The 21442-nt window shown below is 36.3% G+C and overlaps 1 protein-coding gene across 1 annotated transcript in view; it reads left to right on the top strand.

Annotated features, from left to right (window-relative positions):
- Window positions 1–21442, top strand: part of Cadm2 (cell adhesion molecule 2) — a gene marked incomplete at its 5' end in the record, with an annotated part of 224968 nt that overhangs the window by 81477 nt on the left and 122049 nt on the right. Inside the window, 2 exons of the mRNA XM_035444348.1 lie at window positions 6515–6667; window positions 8914–9051. Of these exons, the coding sequence (XP_035300239.1) occupies window positions 6515–6667; window positions 8914–9051 (291 nt within the window). The remainder of the gene's footprint in view (window positions 1–6514; window positions 6668–8913; window positions 9052–21442) is intronic.

Below are 21442 nucleotides of genomic sequence, written 5' to 3' on the forward strand. Positions count from 1 at the left end.
AACCTATTAGTTCATTTTTTAAATTTCAGAGAAGTGTTATTTTATTGCAAACATTCCTTTCTACTTCTCATTTAATTGTTCCTTGAGGATTTTTTTTTAATTTAAAATAGAGCAAGCTTGTTTTACATGTCAATGCCAGTTCCCTCTCCCTCCCCTCCTCCCCTGCCCCCACCAACACCATCTCTCATCCTCTTTCTGCTCCCCAGGGAGGGTGAGGCCTTCCATGGGGGATCTTCAAAGTCTGTTATATCATTTGAAGCAGGGCTTAGACCCTCCTCCCTGTGTCTAGGCTGACAGAGTATTCTCTATGTGAAATAGGCTCCCAAAGTCCATTCCTATACTAGGGATAAATAGTGATCTACTACCAGAGGCCCCATAGATTGCTCAGGACTCCTAACTGACACCCATATTCATGGCATCTGTGTCATTTTTATGCTGATTTCCCAGATAATCAGTATGAAGTCCATGAGCTCCTCCTTGTTCAGCTCAGCTGTATCTGTGGGTTTCTCCAGCCTGATATTGACCCCTTTGCTCATCACTCTTCCCTCTCTGCAACTGGATTCCAGGAGTTCAGCTCAGTGTTTAGCAATGGGTGTCTGCTTCTGCTTCCATCAGTTACTAGATGAAGGCTCTAGGATGGCATATAAGATAGTCATAAATCTCATTATGTGGGAAGGGCATTTAAGGTAGCCTCTCCATTATTGCTTAGATTGATAGTTGGTATCATTCTTGCAAATCTCTGGACATTTCCCGGTGCCAGATTTCTCTTTAAACCTATAATGCTTCGCTCTATGATGGTATCTCTTTTCTTGCTGTGCTCTATTCTTCCCCTGACTCAAACTTCCTGCTCCCTCCTGTTTCCTCTCCCATCCTCTTCTGCCCTTCTCTTTCTCTTTACTCACTCTCCCCTACTCCATGCTCCCAATTAGCTCAGGAGATCTTGTCCCTTTCTCCTTCTCCAGGGGACCATGTATGTCTCTCTTAGGGTCCTTCTTGTTTCCTAGCTTCTCTGGCAGTGTAGATTGTAGGCTGGTAATCCTGTGCTCTTGGTCTAAACTCCATATATGAGTGAGTACATACCATGTTTGTCTTTTTGTGACTAGGTTACCTCACTCAGGATGGTTTCTTCTGGTCCCATCCATTTGCCTGCAAAATTCAAGATTCCATTGTTTTTTTTTTTTTTCCCCAATGAGTAGTATTCCATTGTGTAAATGTACTGCATTTTCTTTAACCATTCTTCAGTTGAGGGGCATCAAGGTTGCTTCCAGGTTTTATGAATGTGCATCTTTGGGTACATGCCTAAGAGTGGAATTGCTGGATCTTGTGGTAGACTGATTTCCATTTTCCCAAGGATGCACCATACTGATTTACAAAGTGGCTGTACAAGTTGGCACTCCAACCAGCAGTGGAGGAGTGTTCCCCTTTCTCTACATCCTCTCCAGCATGAAGTGTCATTGGTATTTTTTATTTTAGCCATTCTGACAGGAGTAAGATATTATCTCAGATTTGCTTTGATTTGCATTTTCCTGATGGCAAAGGATGTTGGACACTTTCTTAAGTGTCTTTCAGCCATTTTTAATTCCTCTATTGAGAATTCTGTATTTAGTTCTGTACTCCACTTTTTAAATTGGATTGTTTGGTGTTTTGGTGACTATATTCGTGAGTTCTTTGTATATTTTGGAAATCATCCCTCTGTCAGATGTGGGCTTAGTGAAGATCTATTTCCATTCTGTGGACTGCTGTTTTGTCTTGTTGACTGTGTCCTTTGCCTTACAAAAGCTTCTCAGTTTCAGGAGGTCCCATTTATTAATTGTTGATCTCAGTGTCTGTGCTATTGATGTTATGTTCAGGAAGCAGTTTCCTGTACCAATTCGTTCAAGGGTACTTTCCACTTTCACTTCTAAGAGGTTCAGTGTGGCTGGATTTATGTTGAGGTCTTTGATCTATTTGGACTTAAGTTTTGTGCATGGTGATAGATATGGGGTGATCTGCAGTCTTCTACACACCAGCAACCAGTTATGCAAGCACCATTTGTTGAAGATGCTTTTTCCCTCATTGTCTAATTTTGGCTTTTGTCAAAAATCAGGCATTCATAGGTGTGTGGGTTAATATTAGGGTTTTCAATTTGATTCCATTGGTCTGCCTGTCTATTTTTGTGCCAATACCAAGCTGTTTTCAGTACTGTAGCCCTATAATAGAGCTTGAAGTCAGGGATGGTGACACCCATGGAAGTTCCATAGCCCTACTATATACAGATGACAAATGGACTGAGAAAGAAATCAGAGAAACATCACCCTTTACATTAGCCACAAACTACATAAATATCTTGGGGCAATGCTAACCAAACAAGTGAAAAACCTGTATAGCAAGAACTTTGAGTCTTTAAAGAAAGAAATTAAAGAAGATACCAGAAAATGGAAAGATATCCCATACTCTTGGATAGGTAGGATCAACAAAGTAAAAATGGCAATCTTGCCAAAATTGATCTACAGATAACAATGCAATCCCCAACAAAATCCAGCACAATTCTTCACAGATTTTGAAAGAATAATACTCAACTTTATATCGGAAAAACAAAAGACACTGGATAGTCAAAAGAACTCTGGTCAATAAAGGAGCTCCCTGGGGATATTTTAAGACATCTTGATCAAACTATTTTAGTTCTAAACAAACAAACAACCACTTTAGGGAATGGTTGAAATTGTTTTCAAAGGGATTTTTTTAAAAGACTGGATTCATTTCAACCAATATCACAATTATTTTATCATGAAGTGTTTGGAAATTCCTATTCCTAAAGTTTAAATAATTATTATGGTATTGGATTCATTACCACGGATTGTATTCACTTGGAAACTGGTAAAAATGGCAGTATTTTAAAAGATCATTTATTTGACATTACAAGTACTTTCCAGAAAACTATAACCTTGTTAAGAATTTACTTAGCATGGTGCTTCTAGCTTTTTATGTTCATCAGTGTCTAAAGGGAAAATGGAAATTTTATTTTAGCTTCATTCCCATGGGGATCCTGTGGAGAGATACCGAAGAGGACTTCATAGTTCAGTTCTTTTTCACTCTGCCCTTATCACATATAGGCAGAGTTTAGTTCTCAGTGTCAATTGAATAGCCACTCACTGAACGCCGACTGTGCAGATAGCTCTGACTCAGGGTGCTAAGATAGTGAGACAAGCGCCTTGCACACAGGGAACCCATTCAGTGGCAGTGCCTCCCTCTTTGGACTACTGTGGGCTTTTCTTTATTCTCTCTCACTTGAAATACTGTTTGACACTAAGCTGCAGATGACATCATAGAATGTGTGGACTTGAAAAAATTAGCATGGGGGAGACAGGGTTTGCTGAAAACATTTATTATAATGAAACTCACATTAGTCAGCTTTATTATTTAACAAATGAACTCACAGAGAAATTTGCAGGACTGGAAGGGGAGGGGGCTGACGGTGAGCATCATTCCCGAAAGGAGCACCTGGAGCATTGGTACATGCTGGGGCCAGGCTGATCTACAGTGTCCCTTCAAAATTGGGGTGGTGTTGGGATGCTGGTGCAGATCATTGTGATATCTTAGCTCTGAGCAATTGTACATTTATCTTCATCATCATTTATATTTGTCAGTTTTGCAGTCCTAAACCAGATTTCCTTTTTTCTCTTCCGTGTCACACTGCCGTTATTAGCTTTACTAAGTACAAAGCAGACAGGCAGACAATATGGTAAAGAATTAATTGTTGGAGTTCACTGGCAAATAGCAAAACTGACAGGAAATTTCTGTTGCTTTTTGTTTTGGATCTTAGTGCTGGTTGTCAGAAAAGGTAAAATCTTGTATAGCAAATATGACCAAAGCATTAATTTGCTAAACATACTCAGTAAATGAACTGAATAAAGTATTTTGGAAATTAAAATATTCAGTTTATCACCAAGATTCCAAACTCAAAATATTTTCAAATTGTCACTGTAAACTTATTTTAAAACAATATAAAAACCGCCTGATACCATTGATTCCCTATGATGATACAAGATGAAAGCAAACTAGCTATTATCCTCTTGGACAGTCATACTCAAGATGAGGGGTGCAACCCCTTGCAGTCGCATATCTGATATTTGCATTACATTTCACAGTGGCAAAATTACAGTTATGAAGAAGAAATTATATTATTTTGTGGTTCGGGGGGGTCACCACAATATGAGGGACAGAAATAAAAATTGGAAGCCACTGCTCTAGGAACTTGTGGCCATGCAGGTTTCAGCCAAGTGTGGCCCAGTTGTTCTGGGTTTTGCCCAAGCACATAATTTCAATATGGAGGATTATATTTGTATGCATGGAACAACTTAGTGCTGCCATTTTCCTCTCAATATTTTAAATTTAATTGATATTTAATTTGTTTATTGACCTGGATTTTAGATTTTTTTTTTCCTATTTCATGGCTCTCAGTGTCTTGATTCTGTGCATGTATGTGTTTTGCCAATTTGGGAAAGGTTTATTTTTTTAACCAGTTTTTCTTGCTTGTTTTCTCTCTTCTCTCCAGATAGCTAGTGGCACCTAATTTTGATTTCTCACTGTCACTAAGACTCAGCTCTTTTCTTTCCTTATATCTTCCCATCTATGCTCTCTTGGTTGTTCTGATTGGATGAAATCTGATTAACCTTAAGTCTACTGTCTCTTGAACGTACTGCATATGGCTGGGAAGTGGTGCAAATGCCTTTAATCCCAGCACTTGGGAGGCAGAGGCAGGGGGATCTCTGTGAATTCAAGACCAGCCTGGTCTACAGAGCTAGTTCCAGGACAGCCTGCAAAGCTACAGAGTAACCCTGTCTCAAAAAAAAAAACAAAAAAAAAATGATTTTTGCTGTGATTTATTTTATATTCTGTTTGAAATGTTTATTGTATTGTATAGGTTACCATAAAGAGTAGTGGGTTTCTTCATATCATTGATGACATCAACAACAACGAACATCAGCTCTTACCTCAAAGGAGATAAGAGAGTGTTTATTCAATTTATAGAGCCCCAAAGTTTTTCCTTACAGCCACACAGTTAGCTCACACAGAGACAGGTAACACAAGACTAGTCAGGGGCTAATGGTAGCTGAAGATTATCTGGCTCTGGACCTGTAACATCCCATCCATAAGCCCTGAGATCTAATCATTAATCAGGCTTGTAGCATGTTCTGTATAGTTGGAGTATTTTGTGTGTGTGTGTGTGTGTGAATTTTGGTTTACAGCATCTTTGTATACATGTGTCATGATGCTTTGTTCCTCATGCCCTGCACCATGAGACTGAGTGAAAAGGTGCAAAATTCTGTAAGACTCCAGCAGACACTGTAGAAGTAGCTGTAGTAGAAAAGTGATTTTTACCTAAAAATATATTATCATGATACACTACCCAATCAGTACAAGTGTAGGCAACATGTAAGTCACAGGCACGTTTCAGCTAAATGTCAGTTCTGGTGTATAAAAAGTATTCATTTGGTGTCTCCAAGACAGGAACTGTTTTCTGATTTTTTTGTTTTTTTCCAGATTTATTTAAAATTAGAAACAATCTTATTTTACATATCAGTCTCAGTTCCCTCTCCCTCCATCCTCCCAAGGCCCCACCCACCAATCCCCCATCTCATCCCTCTCCCATTCCCCAGGGAGGGTGAGACCTTCCATGGGCGATCATCAAGTCTATCACATCATTTAGGGGAGGGCCGAGGCCCATACCTGAACAAGGAACTGTTTTTTAATATGCAAAAATTATTTTTTTAGTGTTTTGAAAGACCGTTAGCAATTCCACTTCCCCAAGAGGGAGGAGTGATGAGCAAAGGGATGAAGACCATGGTGGGGAAACCCACAGTAACTGCTGACCTGAGCAAGTGTGAGCTCATGGACCACAGTCAGACACCTGGGGAACAAACATAGGACTGAACCAGGCCCGCTGAACATGGGGGTCATCTAGGAGGCCTAGGAAACCTATGGGGCCTCTTGTGGTGGAACCAGTATTTATTCCTAGTTCATGAATGGACTTTGGGCATCCGTTCCCCCAGGGAGTGATAGTTTCTCAGCCTATATACATGGGGGGACAGCCTAGGCCCTGCCCCTAATGATGTGACAGACTTTGATGATTCCTCCATGGAAGAGGAGTGGATGGGGAGTGGGCCAGGGAGAGGGGGACAATGACTGGGATTGATATGTAAGATAAGATAGTTTCTAACTTGAATAAAAAATTTAAAAATAAAAAAAAAGAAATAAAAAAAGTGAAAGAAACAATTTTTATTGTCATCAACCTCTTTTTCACTCAAAGTATTATACTGGATTTTAGCATGTAATTAAACAGTTATTCCTCCAATGGTTAAGGAGCTCTTAATTTTGGATATATATGTGTGTGTGTGTGTGTGTGTGTGTGTGTGTGTGTGTGTTGTATGTAATGAATGGTTAAATAAAATATCCATTATATTGTCTTTAAAAGCTATCTTTTAAATATGCTTACTATGTGTTATTTATATTTTCAATATTTTTCTCTTTCCAGCTTTAAGGGACAATCGGATCGAGCTGGTTCGCGCTTCCTGGCATGAATTGAGCATCAGTGTCAGTGATGTGTCTCTCTCTGATGAAGGACAGTACACCTGCTCCTTATTTACAATGCCTGTCAAAACTTCCAAGGCCTATCTCACTGTTTTGGGTAAGTGCTAGAGACTAACTCCATGAATCACACACCCAGAAAGATGTGCACTGCTACAACACAGTTCAATCAGAAAATATTTATTTAACATCAAATCAATAGGCATAATTTAATATATTGTTGCCTCACAGCAAAAAGACATTTAGGAATCACTTCGTTGCTTTAATTTTAGAAATGGACAAATGGAGATACAAAGGTTAAAGTGAACGCCATAAAACATAATGCCATTTTGTGCCTTAGGTAGTAACTCTTTTGTCGTGTTTGTTAGCTTATTTGTTTCATTTTTTATTTTGTTTTTATATCTCTTCGAATTAATTTTATATAAAAATTATGCATCTGCTGTGTGATTTCAAGCCATTAAAAAAAAAAACGATAGAGTACTGAGACAATGACTCTAACTTGCATGCAAAGTGTGTTCGTCATTTTATTGTCTGAGTCACCTGATGGACCCCTAATAACCCGTGCCTTTCAAAAAGTGACCTCTTTTTGTACTGTGGTGCATTTAAATGGCCCTGACATTTTCATGTGTCTCTATTTAGCAAAAAGAAAAATGTGTATTTTCTAGATTCGTAAATGAAGTACGTAATGTCACTTGTGCATGCAGCTTGTAGCTTCCTTGTGCTTTTATTCCCTAAGTATCAGGCCATTTTCCCAAAGGTTAAAGTGACATGAAAAAGCAATGCATTCATAGAGATTCAGAGGAAATAGAGCTGCAGTTCCCAGCTCATCGACTCCACAGTGCCCCAGTCAGCTGAAATTGCTGCAGTTCATTGACACACACCTGTGTACTGAACAAGTTGGAGAAATTTAAAGATTGATTTTTTTCCCTTTTTGCCCCTAGCTTGCCTTCCTTTTTAGATAAAGACACAGTGTTGCATTTGAAATAGCCAATGCATAACATCCTTTTGGATAGGAATATTAAAGTTAATCCAGCTAGCAAATTGGTTCTGTGCTTGGGATATGAAATATGTTTCATTGCAAGTCCCACTGGAACTATTTCATAAAAATCTTCACAAGTTTGCCATTGAGGACAAGATACATCCACTAAAGTGGAGTGTTCCGAGATAACAATTGCCTAAGGTTAATGCATTGTTCTGTAGCGCCAACTCAAGACTCAAAGAATAAATGACTGTAGAGTGCAGTTTATTAAATGCCAGGATGAAATTGATTTTCTTAAGGGTATAAAGGTGAGTACACACAGACCAACTAGCTAGTTAAGAGAAGTAGGCTTATTTCTCTTCTATCTTTGTTGTTCGTTAACTTTCTATTTCCCATATCAGAGCTTTCTGATAGCCTTATGTTTTAGTTATTCTCAAAATTAAGTTAGAGTAGTACAATGAGGGCAACTTCCCTGCACCTTTATTATAGAATAATGCTATGTGATATTTTAATAGACCTCCCAGAAAATAATTCAGTAACGTAGCACATAAAATGTATGATATTCAGGCTGTAGAGACAATTTTGCCTGTAAAAAATACTTCTTGCAGAAGCGTGATCATATACCTTCAGATCCTTAGGAACCCTTTAAAAGCCTAGTGAGGTAGCATGGGTCTGAATACCCAGCATTCCTGTAGCCAAATAGGAGGAAACAATGGAGAATTCTCAGGAACTCTTTGGATCAGCTACTCTGGAGCAGCCATCACAGTGTTTAACAGCAGGAAAGAACCTGCCTCAAACAAGCACCTGAGTTTTCCTGTGTCTCCCACACACCAGAGTGGCACTTGTGCAGAATGTTGCCTGAACATGTACACATTCACTAACATACATAAGTACAAAATGTACTTTTAAATATATGATATTCTATTCTCAAATCACACAAGTCAGTCTATCTTCTTAGACTGCCACAGGGGTAAGCACAAGGTACTTGATTGATTACATTTTAAAGCTTACAAAGGCTGTTTTGGAGGTGAAATTTTGCAATTTGTGTTTAAAAACTATTTTGAAGTGCACACATTTTAAAGTTCTTTCTAGCCAGGTGGTGGTGGCACACAGCTTTACTCCCAGCACTCGGGAGGCAGAGACAAGTGGATCTCTGTGAGTTCAAGGCTAGGTCTACAGAGCAAGTTCCAGGACAGCCTCCAAAGCTGCAGAGAAACCCTGTCTCAAAAACAAACAAACAAACAAAATTCTTTCTGGGTGCTGTGAATGCATATGCACTATATCTGAAAAAGTTTATTTTTATCATACAGGAGTTTAGATCATCCCTGGAGATCGACACTCACTTTCCTTATCTGATTAAATTTCAGGTGTTCCAGAAAAGCCACAGATTAGCGGGTTTTCTTCACCAGTCATGGAAGGAGACCTGATGCAGCTGACTTGTAAGACATCCGGCAGTAAACCTGCAGCTGACATAAGATGGTTCAAAAATGACAAAGAAATTAAAGGTAAATCATAGGGGAAGGCCTTAAGTCAACATTAATATATGGAAACAAGAAGGCTGTGTTATAACATAGAATTTTCTATATTTTTCAGACCACACTTTCTTACTGACTAAATATAATTCAAATGAGATTCAGCAAATTCTTGTTAGGTAGCTTCACAAAGTGTATTAATATCATCACTACTTGGCAGCAAGAAGGCTCAGTGAGGATAAAGGTCCAAAGGCAAGCCTGCTGATTGGAGTTCTATCCCAGGGAACCACATGATGGAATGAGAACACCCTCTGAGCTACATATGCACACATATGTGCCCCATCCTAACACACACATGAAATAAGTAAATAGTAATCTTTGATAGAATCACTGTGTACTTTGTTTTCTGCTTAGAAACACACAAGTATAGAACTAATATATACTTCACTGGAGACAAGGTTAGAAAATAAGTTAATGTAAGGTTAAGAAGAGGAGTATTTTACTTGAAAACAGAGCAGAAAGCCCACAGACATGACATATATTATAGCCAGGAAGATGGTATGAGTTATTTCTTCATCTTGTGCCCTTCTGGATTTATAAATATTTGAAAGGAAAAACTGAACCTCAATGAATGTGATTTCTAGTGATTCTCAAAATGTAAAAGAATTGGTTTGTATTCGTAAAAAAAATTCATAGTAATTTAGAAGTTCTGTACAGAAACCAAGCTTTCTCTGACGAAAGCAATACATGCATAGTTGAGGTTTGCAAAGAAGTTTAAATAGAAAATGACTAATATATGATTGAATTAAGTAGTTCATACTAATAAAACCACTGTGTCTTTAATTGCATATGAAGGTGTTAGTCCTGATAACATGTACACATTAATAACAACACTATGCTAGTTGTTGATGGTATTGTTCAAACAAGTTACCTATGATGTGATAATAGTAGAATTCTTGACCTAATCTTATGTAAGACATGCTATGCCAATCATTCTAGTTACTTTTACATGCAATTCATATCTTGTATCCAATTATTTGATTCTTAGTACCAGCATGATGTTTGCTTATAAAACCAAGATTGTAATATACAACATTACCATATGTTTTCTTCCTTACTTCCCACAGATAAACCCTCCTAATAGTGTCTTGTCAATAATTTTAACTTTAAGCACTACCTTTGCCTAACTACTTGATATATCTTACTTAAAATGTTATAAGAGAAATGTAAGACACAAAACTGAAATTCGACATTTTACCTTCTAGGTAAATGTTCATGTTGCTATGTACCCTGAATCTTGTATTTTGACAGGTTCAATAACACTGCCCTAATATTGACTCTAGGATATATTTGGAAGATTTCTCTGAACCTAGTGAGATCTTTTCTAAGCTAATCCCTCTTTCTGCTTCCCTAGTTTCCCAACTGTGACAAGCATTTGTTCCAGACACTTTTCTGTTAAGCACTTCTAATGGAAAGCCCTTATACTATAGAATGTCAAATTTCTTCTGCAGCTTACTGGAATACACTAGGCAGCAAATTCTTATGAACCACATTTCTTTTTCTTTGAAAGACTATGTTCAGTCTTGCAAGAACTTCTTAGATGCATTTCAATGATTTTAAAGACTTCATATTTATGTGTATGTACATGTCCATGTGTATGTGCTAGTACATGCATATATATGTTTTTTTGTGAGGTGTAGGGCACACATATTAGGATGACTGTGGAAACAAGAAGAGTGTGTCAGAGTTACAGGTAGAGTTGTGATTGCCTGCTGTGTATGATGGAAATTGAAGCTAGATCCTCTGGAAGAGGAGAAAGTGCTCTTAAACAGTGAACCATCTCTCCATTCCAGTGAATTGTTTTATGATCTGCATCCCTTCATTAACTCTGACATAGTGAATGGGTTTGTTGAATGCACGTTCTTACCATTTTCTTGATGTTCCAAGGGCTATTCTTTCCTGTCTTCCAGGGTAGTTAAAAAGGCTAACACATTAGACAGTTCACTAATGTTGATTGACTGTACTTAGCATTGTAATCTCATGGAAAACCTGTATTATATTAATATTTTATATAAGAAATTAACTTTTAGCAATGCTGGCCTACCTTTGAATATCAAGAAAACTGAAGATATAAGGAGGGAGATGGTAATGCTCTGTTGATCTCTAAAAATATGGAAAGTTTGATGTTATAAAACACTGATTTTCAGTGACATCTAGATCAAGATCTGCACAAACACTGTGACAAAACCATATGCAGAATCAGCATATGAGTCTCGTCTGCATTCTGAAGTTATGAAGCCTCCTTTCCTAATGTTCTCTAATGCAATAACAGTTTATGGAGCTGGTATGAACCCCGTACTTAAAGGCATCTATATATCATCTTGTTTGTTTATAACTTCTGGATGTGTAGTTTGTTTTTCTCCCAACCAGATGGTGAGCTTCCTCAGAATTCAAAACTTCACTTTGATTGGTGCACATGTAATTAAGTGCAGTACACTGCACAAAGTGAACACTCATTTTGTTTGCTGTCCTCCGAATTTGCTAAATGCTATTTTACAGAATAGTTACTTTAGCCAACCCTACACACTGCAAAGTGTGGGCCATCATCATCTCAACTGCCTTGTCTTTCCAGAGATGGCTTCTATTACTGACTGGCTAAATTTATTATAGTATGACTTGCAACTTTGAACACATGTAAGTTAAAGTGAGGCTACTAGAATCCAATCCACTCCAGTTTAGTCAGTTTTCTAAAGTATCTCAGCTTCGTAGTGTATCAGGGCATATGAAAGAAGTAGCATCTGAATAATTCTGCAGATGTTTAAGGTGACAACAGTTACTAAAATAATTATTTTTAGAATAATTTTCTATGGAGAGCAATGTCTGTAAAAGTAAGCATCTTTCTTTAGGATTACCAATCGTGTGGATTTTATTTTTCTTGAAAGTACTACTTGATAACATCTATATAAAAAGGGAGCAGGGGTTTTGTGTTCTTGAATGTTGGTCAATTTCATAATTGCATTCATGGCTTGTTGCAGCTCAGACTCCAGTGCTCCAGCCATTGATGTTCTGGTTGAGTACCAGGTAGAACCTAAGAGTATGTATGTTCATAACCTGTCACATATTTGAAGAGCACATTTACTCCTCTTAGAAGACTGTATTCATCTAGAGAACAGAATAAATGTAAATTGTCTATATAAATATCCTTCATTTCTGAGATTTTTCTTCTCATCTGCTGAACTAGTGTAATCATGTCTTCCTGATACTGTTGCTGCAAGTAACATACATGGATGAATGCATAGAAATTGCTGCCATACACAAAGACTCACTAAGTACATTTTAGATATTTTATCCTTCTTGTTATTATTATTATATTCAACAAATAATGATTGTTGAAGTGTGTGTGTCTCTCTAAATTCAAATTGTGAATAAAAAAGAACGGTGCTCTGTTAATTCATTCACAAACAAGAGATGCTTGTATACAACTGGTGTGTCCCAGGCACAAATACAAAAACTATCTGAAGTCTTTGTGTAGTCCTACGTTTAGGAAAATCCAAACACCTTCAAGTGTTCATTCATAAGCAAGCATCTAATAAATAATAATAACTGAATAAATGTCTTTTTGAATCTATCATTGGAATGTAGCTAGGATTATGTTATAGGACAGTCTAGAGAAAGGGATTGCATTTATCTGTTTATTTCAGGCAAGAGTTTGGAATAAAGGTGAATTATCTATATGGTGTGCTTAGGATGCAAGCAAGTAGATAGAGTTCAAATATGTGGTGAGAAGCCATCTACCCCTGACTAAGTGGTTAGGATACATTGTCTGAGCAAGAGTAAGACTTATTTTTTGCTAAAAGCTTTTAATAAGACCATCACAATCCCATCTAACTCTGGGTTTCCTGCCCCTCCATGCATTGTCCCAGACATCCCTTTGGTGCCTCTGGACAGCTCTACATCCAAACCACAGGTGTTTCACTGCAGCCTTTAATCTTCAGGGAAAAAGGAAGTCTGGGTATCTGGCATTTACTGTGAAAAAAAAAAAAAGATGTACATTGCCTTCCTAAATCATTCAGCACCCTGAGAACTGGCAGCTGCATTAAAGTTTTCATTCTATTTTAATGCTTGGTAATTTGCAGTTAGAGCATGTCTTATTACCGAATCTTGAGATTTTCTTTTCTGGATAACTAGCTTTTACTTTAATGTATTAAGCAAAATTTGTGATTACCCTCAAGGATCCTATATCCTTACATAACCCCCTTTACTTAAGTGTGGGAGGAAATCCTGAATATGAATTGAACTGGAATTAGTTTACCTTATATGGTAAAAGGAGCCTTGCATCCATAGCCACAGGAACTTTCTGCACTCATGGAAATTATCAAAAATGAATCTGACATACTGAGCTAAGGCCTTTCAGAGAAAAAGAGTCAGGAACATATTCCTCTTCTTGTCTTGAGAACGATCAATAGTTGTTTAAACAGTTTGTGGGAGCCATGTTCCAGAGAATGGTGAGTGAACTTTGGTAGCATAGATGTGTCCTTTCAGGAATAAGAAAAATGAAACCTCAGACACACAGAACTGGAAAAATGAACTGCTGACCACCAGTGAATTTGAAAAATGTCTGTAAGGCTTACATGGGAACTTTAGTCTTCAGCTAAGGTCTTGACTTAGTGGTGGGAAAACCAGAGTAAGCTTTATATCCTACAGGATAGCCAAGGTGCTTTGTTTTCATTCATTGAGCTTGTGTAATTTACAGCACTGCAGTAGAGGAAACAGATCTACCAGGCAGGGATATGTTTGCCATTTTACTCCTCTGCAAAAGCAGCTATTCTGATTTAGCACTCGATTTTGGGATTGGGGGCAGCAATATGAAAGCTTGAAGAGAAAGAAGTATGACAAGCATAAGCTAACAACATCCTAATGAGAGAAGAATGGACTAATTTTGATAGGAATAGATTCAAAGGATGAGACATATTTAAAAGGATCTTCAGCAAGAAATCTGAGGGTAAGGGTTATAAACTACAAGTTCCTGAATTTCTTGGACAATAAACATTTACCCCTAAAATATTAAAAGAAGTAAAATCACTGAATTAGTTCAGTGATTAGTTATATTTTATTTATTTTGAATCTGAGGTTGAATTAATTGAAGTGCATGACTTTGTTGAATATTCTTGAACTCCACCAATCCCTAATTGCATCCATTACAGTACAAATGTCACTATTCCATTACCCAGTATGCATTTTCAGATATTCATCCAAAACCTTGAAGTGATTTTAGCTACAATTTATTTATTTATTTATTTATTTATTTATTTATTTATTTACTTTTCGTTTTTCGAGACAGGGTTTCTCTGTGTAGCTTTGGAGCCTATGCTGGCACTCACTCTGGAGACCAGGCTGGCCTCATCGAACTCACAGAGGTCTGCCTGCCTCTGCTCCCGAGTGCTGGGATTAAATGCGTGCGCCAACAACGCCCGGCTGCTACAATTTTTTTTATAAAACAAATTTTGACATCTATTTTAATGTAAATCAAAGATAGTGCAGCAGTCAATTTTTAGTTGGCTAAATGCAACCTAATCTTACACTTCTTTGTATCTTACTTGTCATTGGTTAGAACAGTAGCAATGGATCCCTTATTGGTTTGTTTCTCTAAAGGTGAAAATTTTGACTAACATAAACCCAGGTGGCAGTTTTTTTTTGAAAACTCCTCGAGATTTCTTGCCTCAGAACAGTTACACTAAACCAAATTATTGCAATTTTTCAAGTTTCACTATTTTTTATGATTCTTAAAATACATTTACCAAATCCAAAGGCTTAGACTAAATAAACAAACTGTCTTAACAGGTGTTTAATAACGTGGAAGGGCATGTATCTAACTCCTTCAATTTAAATGTCTCTGCTCTTCTATGAACCTTTTTTAGTCTGTTCTTAAAGAGTTAGTATCTAAAATTAAATCTAAGTGCACTTCGATATTTTAGTGTTTCTGAGAATTTTGCTTTAGCCTACACCTTAGCAATATTCTCTGACCATGTAATGACTTTCCCTTTCTCATTTTTCTTCATTTTTCAATCAAACATATGCACAAGATCAACTTTGGGAAATGGTGGATTATGCATTCATAGATTTCACATGGCAGTCTTCAGATAATGATTCATTACCCTAACCCTCTTCATTTGAATACAACAGTAAGTTGTGAGCCAGAGATTGTGACTTCACACAGAACACAGAAGAAAATAAATAAGTGTCTCTCTATTACTTGCATTAAATATGTGAAAATTAATTTAAAGTATCATCATTTTAATTTTCAGACTACATCATACTTTGTTAGCTTTATGTTTTTTTCTAGCATAGCATTTTATTTTGAGCAAATTCAGATTTACAGAAAAAGATAAGCATATAGTTCTCTTATATAAGTCCCTTCAACATTTCTCCCTCCAATTCTTCTATTCTTTTTTATCTTTTTATTTTAAAACAATCTTTTCTCATTTTACATACCAATCCAAGTTCCTACTCCCTCCCCTCCTCCTGCTATGCTTTTGACAAGTATGCATTCAAAAGTTTTGGGAAGATAATTAGGTATTTACAGAAGTGACTGCTCTAATTTCTGAACTCCAAATTATGTAATTACTATTATTTTCATTTTTCCTAAGTTTGGAGGTTTTCAGGACATTTATATTATCTAAATGATCCCAATAAATTATATAACTTAAATTTAAGTTTTATTTCAATACTGAATTACTTTTGTCTGGTTTTGTTGTTGTTTTTTCATTTTACATCCTGACTGCAGCCTCCCCCTACCGTCTCCTCCAGTCCCTCCAGCAGCCCTGCTGCCACCTCCAACCATCTTCCTTTCCATCTCCATGCAGAAAAGTGAAGGTCTTCTATGAGTATCAATCAAGCATGACATATCAATTTGTAGTAAGCCTAACCACCTCCCCATATATTAAGGCTGGGCAAAACGACCAAGCAGTTATATGTGTGTTAATGCCTTTATTCTCCGTCACCTGGATTGTTTCAGGCTCCGTTTCAACAGATGGAGTCCCCTCTTTCTTTAAGGTGCATATATTTCCTCAGTGGACTACAGACACTTTTTGTGGATCACTTTTGACTATATTCCAAATATTGTTTCTTCTAGTTTTACCTATTACTAGTGAAGACTATAAACACTTGTATTTTACTATTTAAAATACATTTTATTATTTAAAGAAAAATATCCTAAGCTTTCTTCTGGCACTAAACACATAAAAAGTCCTTCAATGGGCCCTTTCACATTACCTAATATAAAATATTGCTGAGAACCCAGTAGTCACATATAAGTTTTGCATCTTGTTTGGTGGAACACTTCACTAGCAGCTGGTGTCTAAACCCACAGGATATTCTTCTCATCTTCCAGATAGCCTTTGCCCCAGGCTCAGTTTCTTCTTCGGTTACAATTATTAGTACTTACTTTGTTGTTAAAGGGAGGTCTCAAAAGTATGTGTGCTCTCTGCACAGCTCTCTTCAATGATCCCTTAACTGCAAATGTCATTTGACACCCCCAGCAGCTTGGAATCATTAGCTCAGAGCCCAGCTAGTTCAACATAGACCCCTTCCATTCCAGATATCCTGACACAGTTTCACCTCACAAACATAACAGTGCTCAACTCAGTTGTTTTTAATCTTCTGGTACCCATTGTCTTAAATACTGTTTCCAATGAGAGAAAATCCAGACCTTTCACCTCAACTCTAGACTAGAGGCAGATGTTCTCATCTTCTTTGGCGAAATGTAGAATAATAGTGCTTTTAATAAAGCAGTACTGTCTTTAAATTTTATCTGTTTTCTTCCTTCCAAGACATATAATAAAGAGGAGGAAAATGAATGCAAATGAAATATATCTGTGTACATTATTTCTACTTACTCTGATGAACTAGCCTATAGAATGGGAAAAGATCTTCACCAATGCCACATCTGACAGAGGGCTGACCTCAAAAATTTATAAAGAACTCAAGAAACTAGACATTAAAATACAAGATAATGCAATCAAAAAATAAGGTACAAAGCTAACAAGAGAATTTTCCCCAAAAGAATCTCAAATGGCCAAAAGACGTTTAAGGAAGTGCTAAGCATCCTTAAATAATAGATTCTTTTATTTTTTTGAGATTGCAACTGCATAATTTCCCCCTTCCTTTTCTTTCCTTCAAACCTCCCTTATTTGCTCTTCCATATTCATGACCTCTTTTTCATTGTCATTACATTGTTACATACATACATATATGTGTGTACATATATATTTATTAATACATAAATTCAGGGGCTCAGTCTGTATGATGTTACTTGTATCTCAAAATAGGTTATGTGCACCATGCTCAGGAAGGGATAGCCTTGTCTATTATCCCTGGCTCTATCTGTTTTCTGAGATATGGGGATATGTCAAGTGGTATTGTTGCCATGACAGTCTTGACTTGCTTCAGGACCAACAGAAGTCTTGGGACCATGGACAGAATGCTATAAAACCATCATCTATGACAACACCTCCCTCACTGAAGAAATATTCTACTAGCTATTTTGTCAAAGTCATGAAAGTCAGATTACACATTAGCTTCAAGAGGCAAACAATAATTTCAGTTCTGTAGGCTGTAATCCATCCAGACACCTGAGTTGGCAACAGGAAGGAGGCAAAGTGACAAAAGTCCTTTCTAAGATTTCATATATTTTCTCAAACAATGGCTTTAGTGATTTGGTATTTGACTATAGCAATCTTGTGTTCTATAAGTGTGCAAGTATTTGTGTGCAAATATGAATAATTTATACTAGCAATGATCTTTGTTCTAGAGAGAGGTGCCTGCCATTCTGATAGGCATTCTCAGGTATTTATTTTTAAGTTATACATTTTTACAGTGTCATCTAGTGACTTCTACTAATTTATCTTACTGTAAATCTGTTCATCTCTTTATCCTTACTAATTCTTCTATTTCTAATTTTTGCTATCTTATAGAAGAAACATATTTCTCTTCTTAAAATTTAATAACTATTATTCTGCTTCAAGAAAGGTTGAAACTATTTCACATTTCTTCCTATAATTATATGTAATTTTTAGATACTACTTTTTCATGAGTTTTGCAGAGAAAAAATAGTGTTTGAATTTTAGATATTCAATAGTTTAATAGACTTTAAATTTGGTATATTTTTAGTTTACTTTTACATGCTTATTCCTCCTCAATTCTATTGGCAATTTCATTTTTCCCCTTTCTTAATCTATCATAAATATATTAGACTTCTCATCTTTTGCTTCCTGCTAATGTGAATTTTCTTAATAATCAAATGCCTCAGGGCTTGAGAGGTGGCTCAGTAATTAAACATGTCAGCTCTTCCAGGGAATCCAACTAGCACTATCTCCAGGGTATATGACATATCTTCTGGCCTGCTTTGCACCAAGCAGGTGTGGTGTATAGAAGTAACATGCAGGAAAAAACATCCATATACATAGCATAAAATACAAATAAAACATTTAAAACAAATACCACACACAAAGTATTGACTAATTTTTAAAGTAAGGATCAACTAAGAGGTAATTTACAATTACCTACTGAAGGTATTGAACATTTAAATTTGAAGAGATGAAAGGACAATAGAAGGAACAACAGAAGCTAGGGAGAAGGCTCAGTGAATGAAGAGCTTGCTGCTGGATCTCAGTATCCTGGGTAAATTGGGAGGTGAAGTCAGAAAAATCTCCCAGGAGTTCACTCAACAGACTGCTAGCCTATCATTACAGCAACAGTCTCTTAAGTTAGGAGTGCAAAAAGGTGTGCTCTTGAATTAAGTGCGACTTCCCTGGACTCTGAAATTAGCTCTGACTTCACTGATTTCTGTAATGACAATGTACCTACACCCTATGCAGGCACACACAAGCAAAACAAAATGAACCTTCAAATTAGTCATGAGGCTCTTATCCAAAGAAGTTATCCTGACAATAATTATTGGATAAAATTGAAGGGAAACTAAAATAAAAGATGGCCCAAATGTTGGCTGAAATAAAAGGAGTATAATAAGAATTAAGAGAATGAAAATATAAGAAAATAGAGCTGTGTTACATAATACCTGCACACATTTGATCTACAGATACCCCAACCTTCAATCATCACCAGGTATTGTATGCTGATAAAATAAAATATGATCATATATTCAGAATTGATACTAATGACATCTTCAGTTTTTTAGGAGAATGATAATTAGATTTAATAGAGATCTACTATAAAGAAAAAAATGTCAGAAAAAGCTTCTAAATCACTCACAGACTCTGAGTGAGCCACTTACCACAGGAAAGGAGATGATTTACCTGGCCAAGTATTCTCATTATTTTAATTAATTCAAAAGATACTTATTAAGCATCTGTGCTATTCTGGACAGTGTCCTCAATTCTCAATATGCAAATTATATGGGAGCCTGGAAACTAGTCATGCTCAAAAACAAACAAAGGTAGATCAGAAGGGAGAAGAAAATGTGAAAGAAATAGATGAAACATTAAAAGATGAAGAGGGAAGCAAAATTCAAATTTTGATATAAACTTAGTATGTGAATCTAGGATTTGTAATTACCTTAAAATTTTCAATAGTCCTGGAGCTAATTACAATATTAAAATAATACATAGTTAAAATATTATAACTTGTTGGAAAATGATCAAACTAAATGAGACCAAATTTTAAAAAAATCTTCTAGTAACACATGTCCATGTCTAAACATTATACATATTCAGAGAGCTGATTTTTCACTTCAGATGTCTTATGGATTGAAGTGACTCACTTTTGAATTAAATGAATAAGATGTAGGTTGATTATTCTCATATATGCTTAACAATGCATCTTATTAAAATATCTTACACCGTGGGGGGGTATTATTGTCATGGACTTCAAATAAGTTTCACAAATCTGTTGCTTGCATCATAGTCTTCTCTATTTACTTGCAAAATATATCCCAAGGAATTAACTATTATACTTCCTATCATATTTATCCTGTTGGGAACTTGTTATATATTATTTTCAATATAGTGGAAAAGTCAGAATATCCTAATATAGACAAACGATGTCTACCCTGAGGCATCAGTAAAAAGTTAGCACAGAAAATCTAGAATCCTTTCTCGGAAAAGGTGGCAGTTGAAAGCTAGTGCTTCATGTTCTGCTTCTTGGTTAATGGTTTAAAAGTGACTGTGACGTTCAAGTGGTCATTTAGAGTGCGTGGAGCAAAGGGAACCTAATTACAACCACAAAGATCATCTCTTCATTATATTGATTCATCTCCTTGAGACACCTATAGTCATTTCAATCCTTTCAATGCCTGCAACAATTAGCTGGTGGTTTCTCCTATTTTAATCATTGGTTCTTTACTTGCTGTATCATGTCTTTTCATTACATTGCCCCAAAACGGCATTAACAGAACCCATTCTGGGATGGATGGATATGCATGTGGGTTCAAGCATGTTTTAGTTTCTTTGAATTCTTCAAGTTCCTCAATAATCATTAAGGTGTAAGATGATAGAGAATTGGACACAATATAATTAGTTAACACTTTATACTTGCTGGCAAGATTGGGTTTTCTTCATCATATGTCTCTACAGGAGAAATCCTAATCACTTACAGTGAAACACAGTGGAAGGTGACAAGCTGTGGGCAGAGACAACAAAGAAAAACTATTAGAGAAGAGTCCTCCTATGCATGTCAAGCATTACAAATTTAAATTCATTCAGTGTACACATGGTAGCACAAAAAGAAGTTTTATACTTGAGAACAACTTTTAGTGTTATGACTACCATTCTTTTAGATATAAGAGATTACGGAGTCCTCAATAAAATATGTTATTCTTAAAATTTGTTGCCATTTTTTCCAGGTGGCGGTGGTGCATCACCATTAATCTCAGCACTTAGGAGACAGAGGCAGGTGGATCTCTGTGAGTTTGAGGCCAGCCTGGTCTACAAAGCTATACAAAGAAATCCTGTCTTAAAAGAAAACAAGAAAAACTTGCGATCTTTATCTCCACTTTTGAACCTTTGTATTTACAAATCATTGTTATAAAATTAACTGAGCAGGATAAAACTTAGATTTTAAAAATCCAGTTAAATTGAAATAAAGAATGGGAATAAAGCGACAAGTAACATTTTTAGCTAATTATACAAACATAAATATACACATACATATTGCCAATGTTTCTTTGTGTTCTTTAAAGAAAGGGGTATATTAAAAAATAGATTATCCTGACAAAATGCTAACCTGTCTCCTAGATAATCCTAGCTAATTTTTAAGGAATTTCTAAATTAGCATGTTCTCACACATTATCTATTTTTCATAATCCCTTGAAAGATTTTTCACATGTTCATAATGAACTTCTTAGTTAACACTGGTCTGAAGCATTGCTTGTATAGTATTTTTTAATTAATTGCTTACTGGATACTCTTGT

This window comes from Cricetulus griseus, chromosome 4, assembly GCF_003668045.3.
Source record: "Cricetulus griseus strain 17A/GY chromosome 4, alternate assembly CriGri-PICRH-1.0, whole genome shotgun sequence".
In the NCBI taxonomy this organism is placed as follows: domain Eukaryota; kingdom Metazoa; phylum Chordata; class Mammalia; order Rodentia; family Cricetidae; genus Cricetulus; species Cricetulus griseus.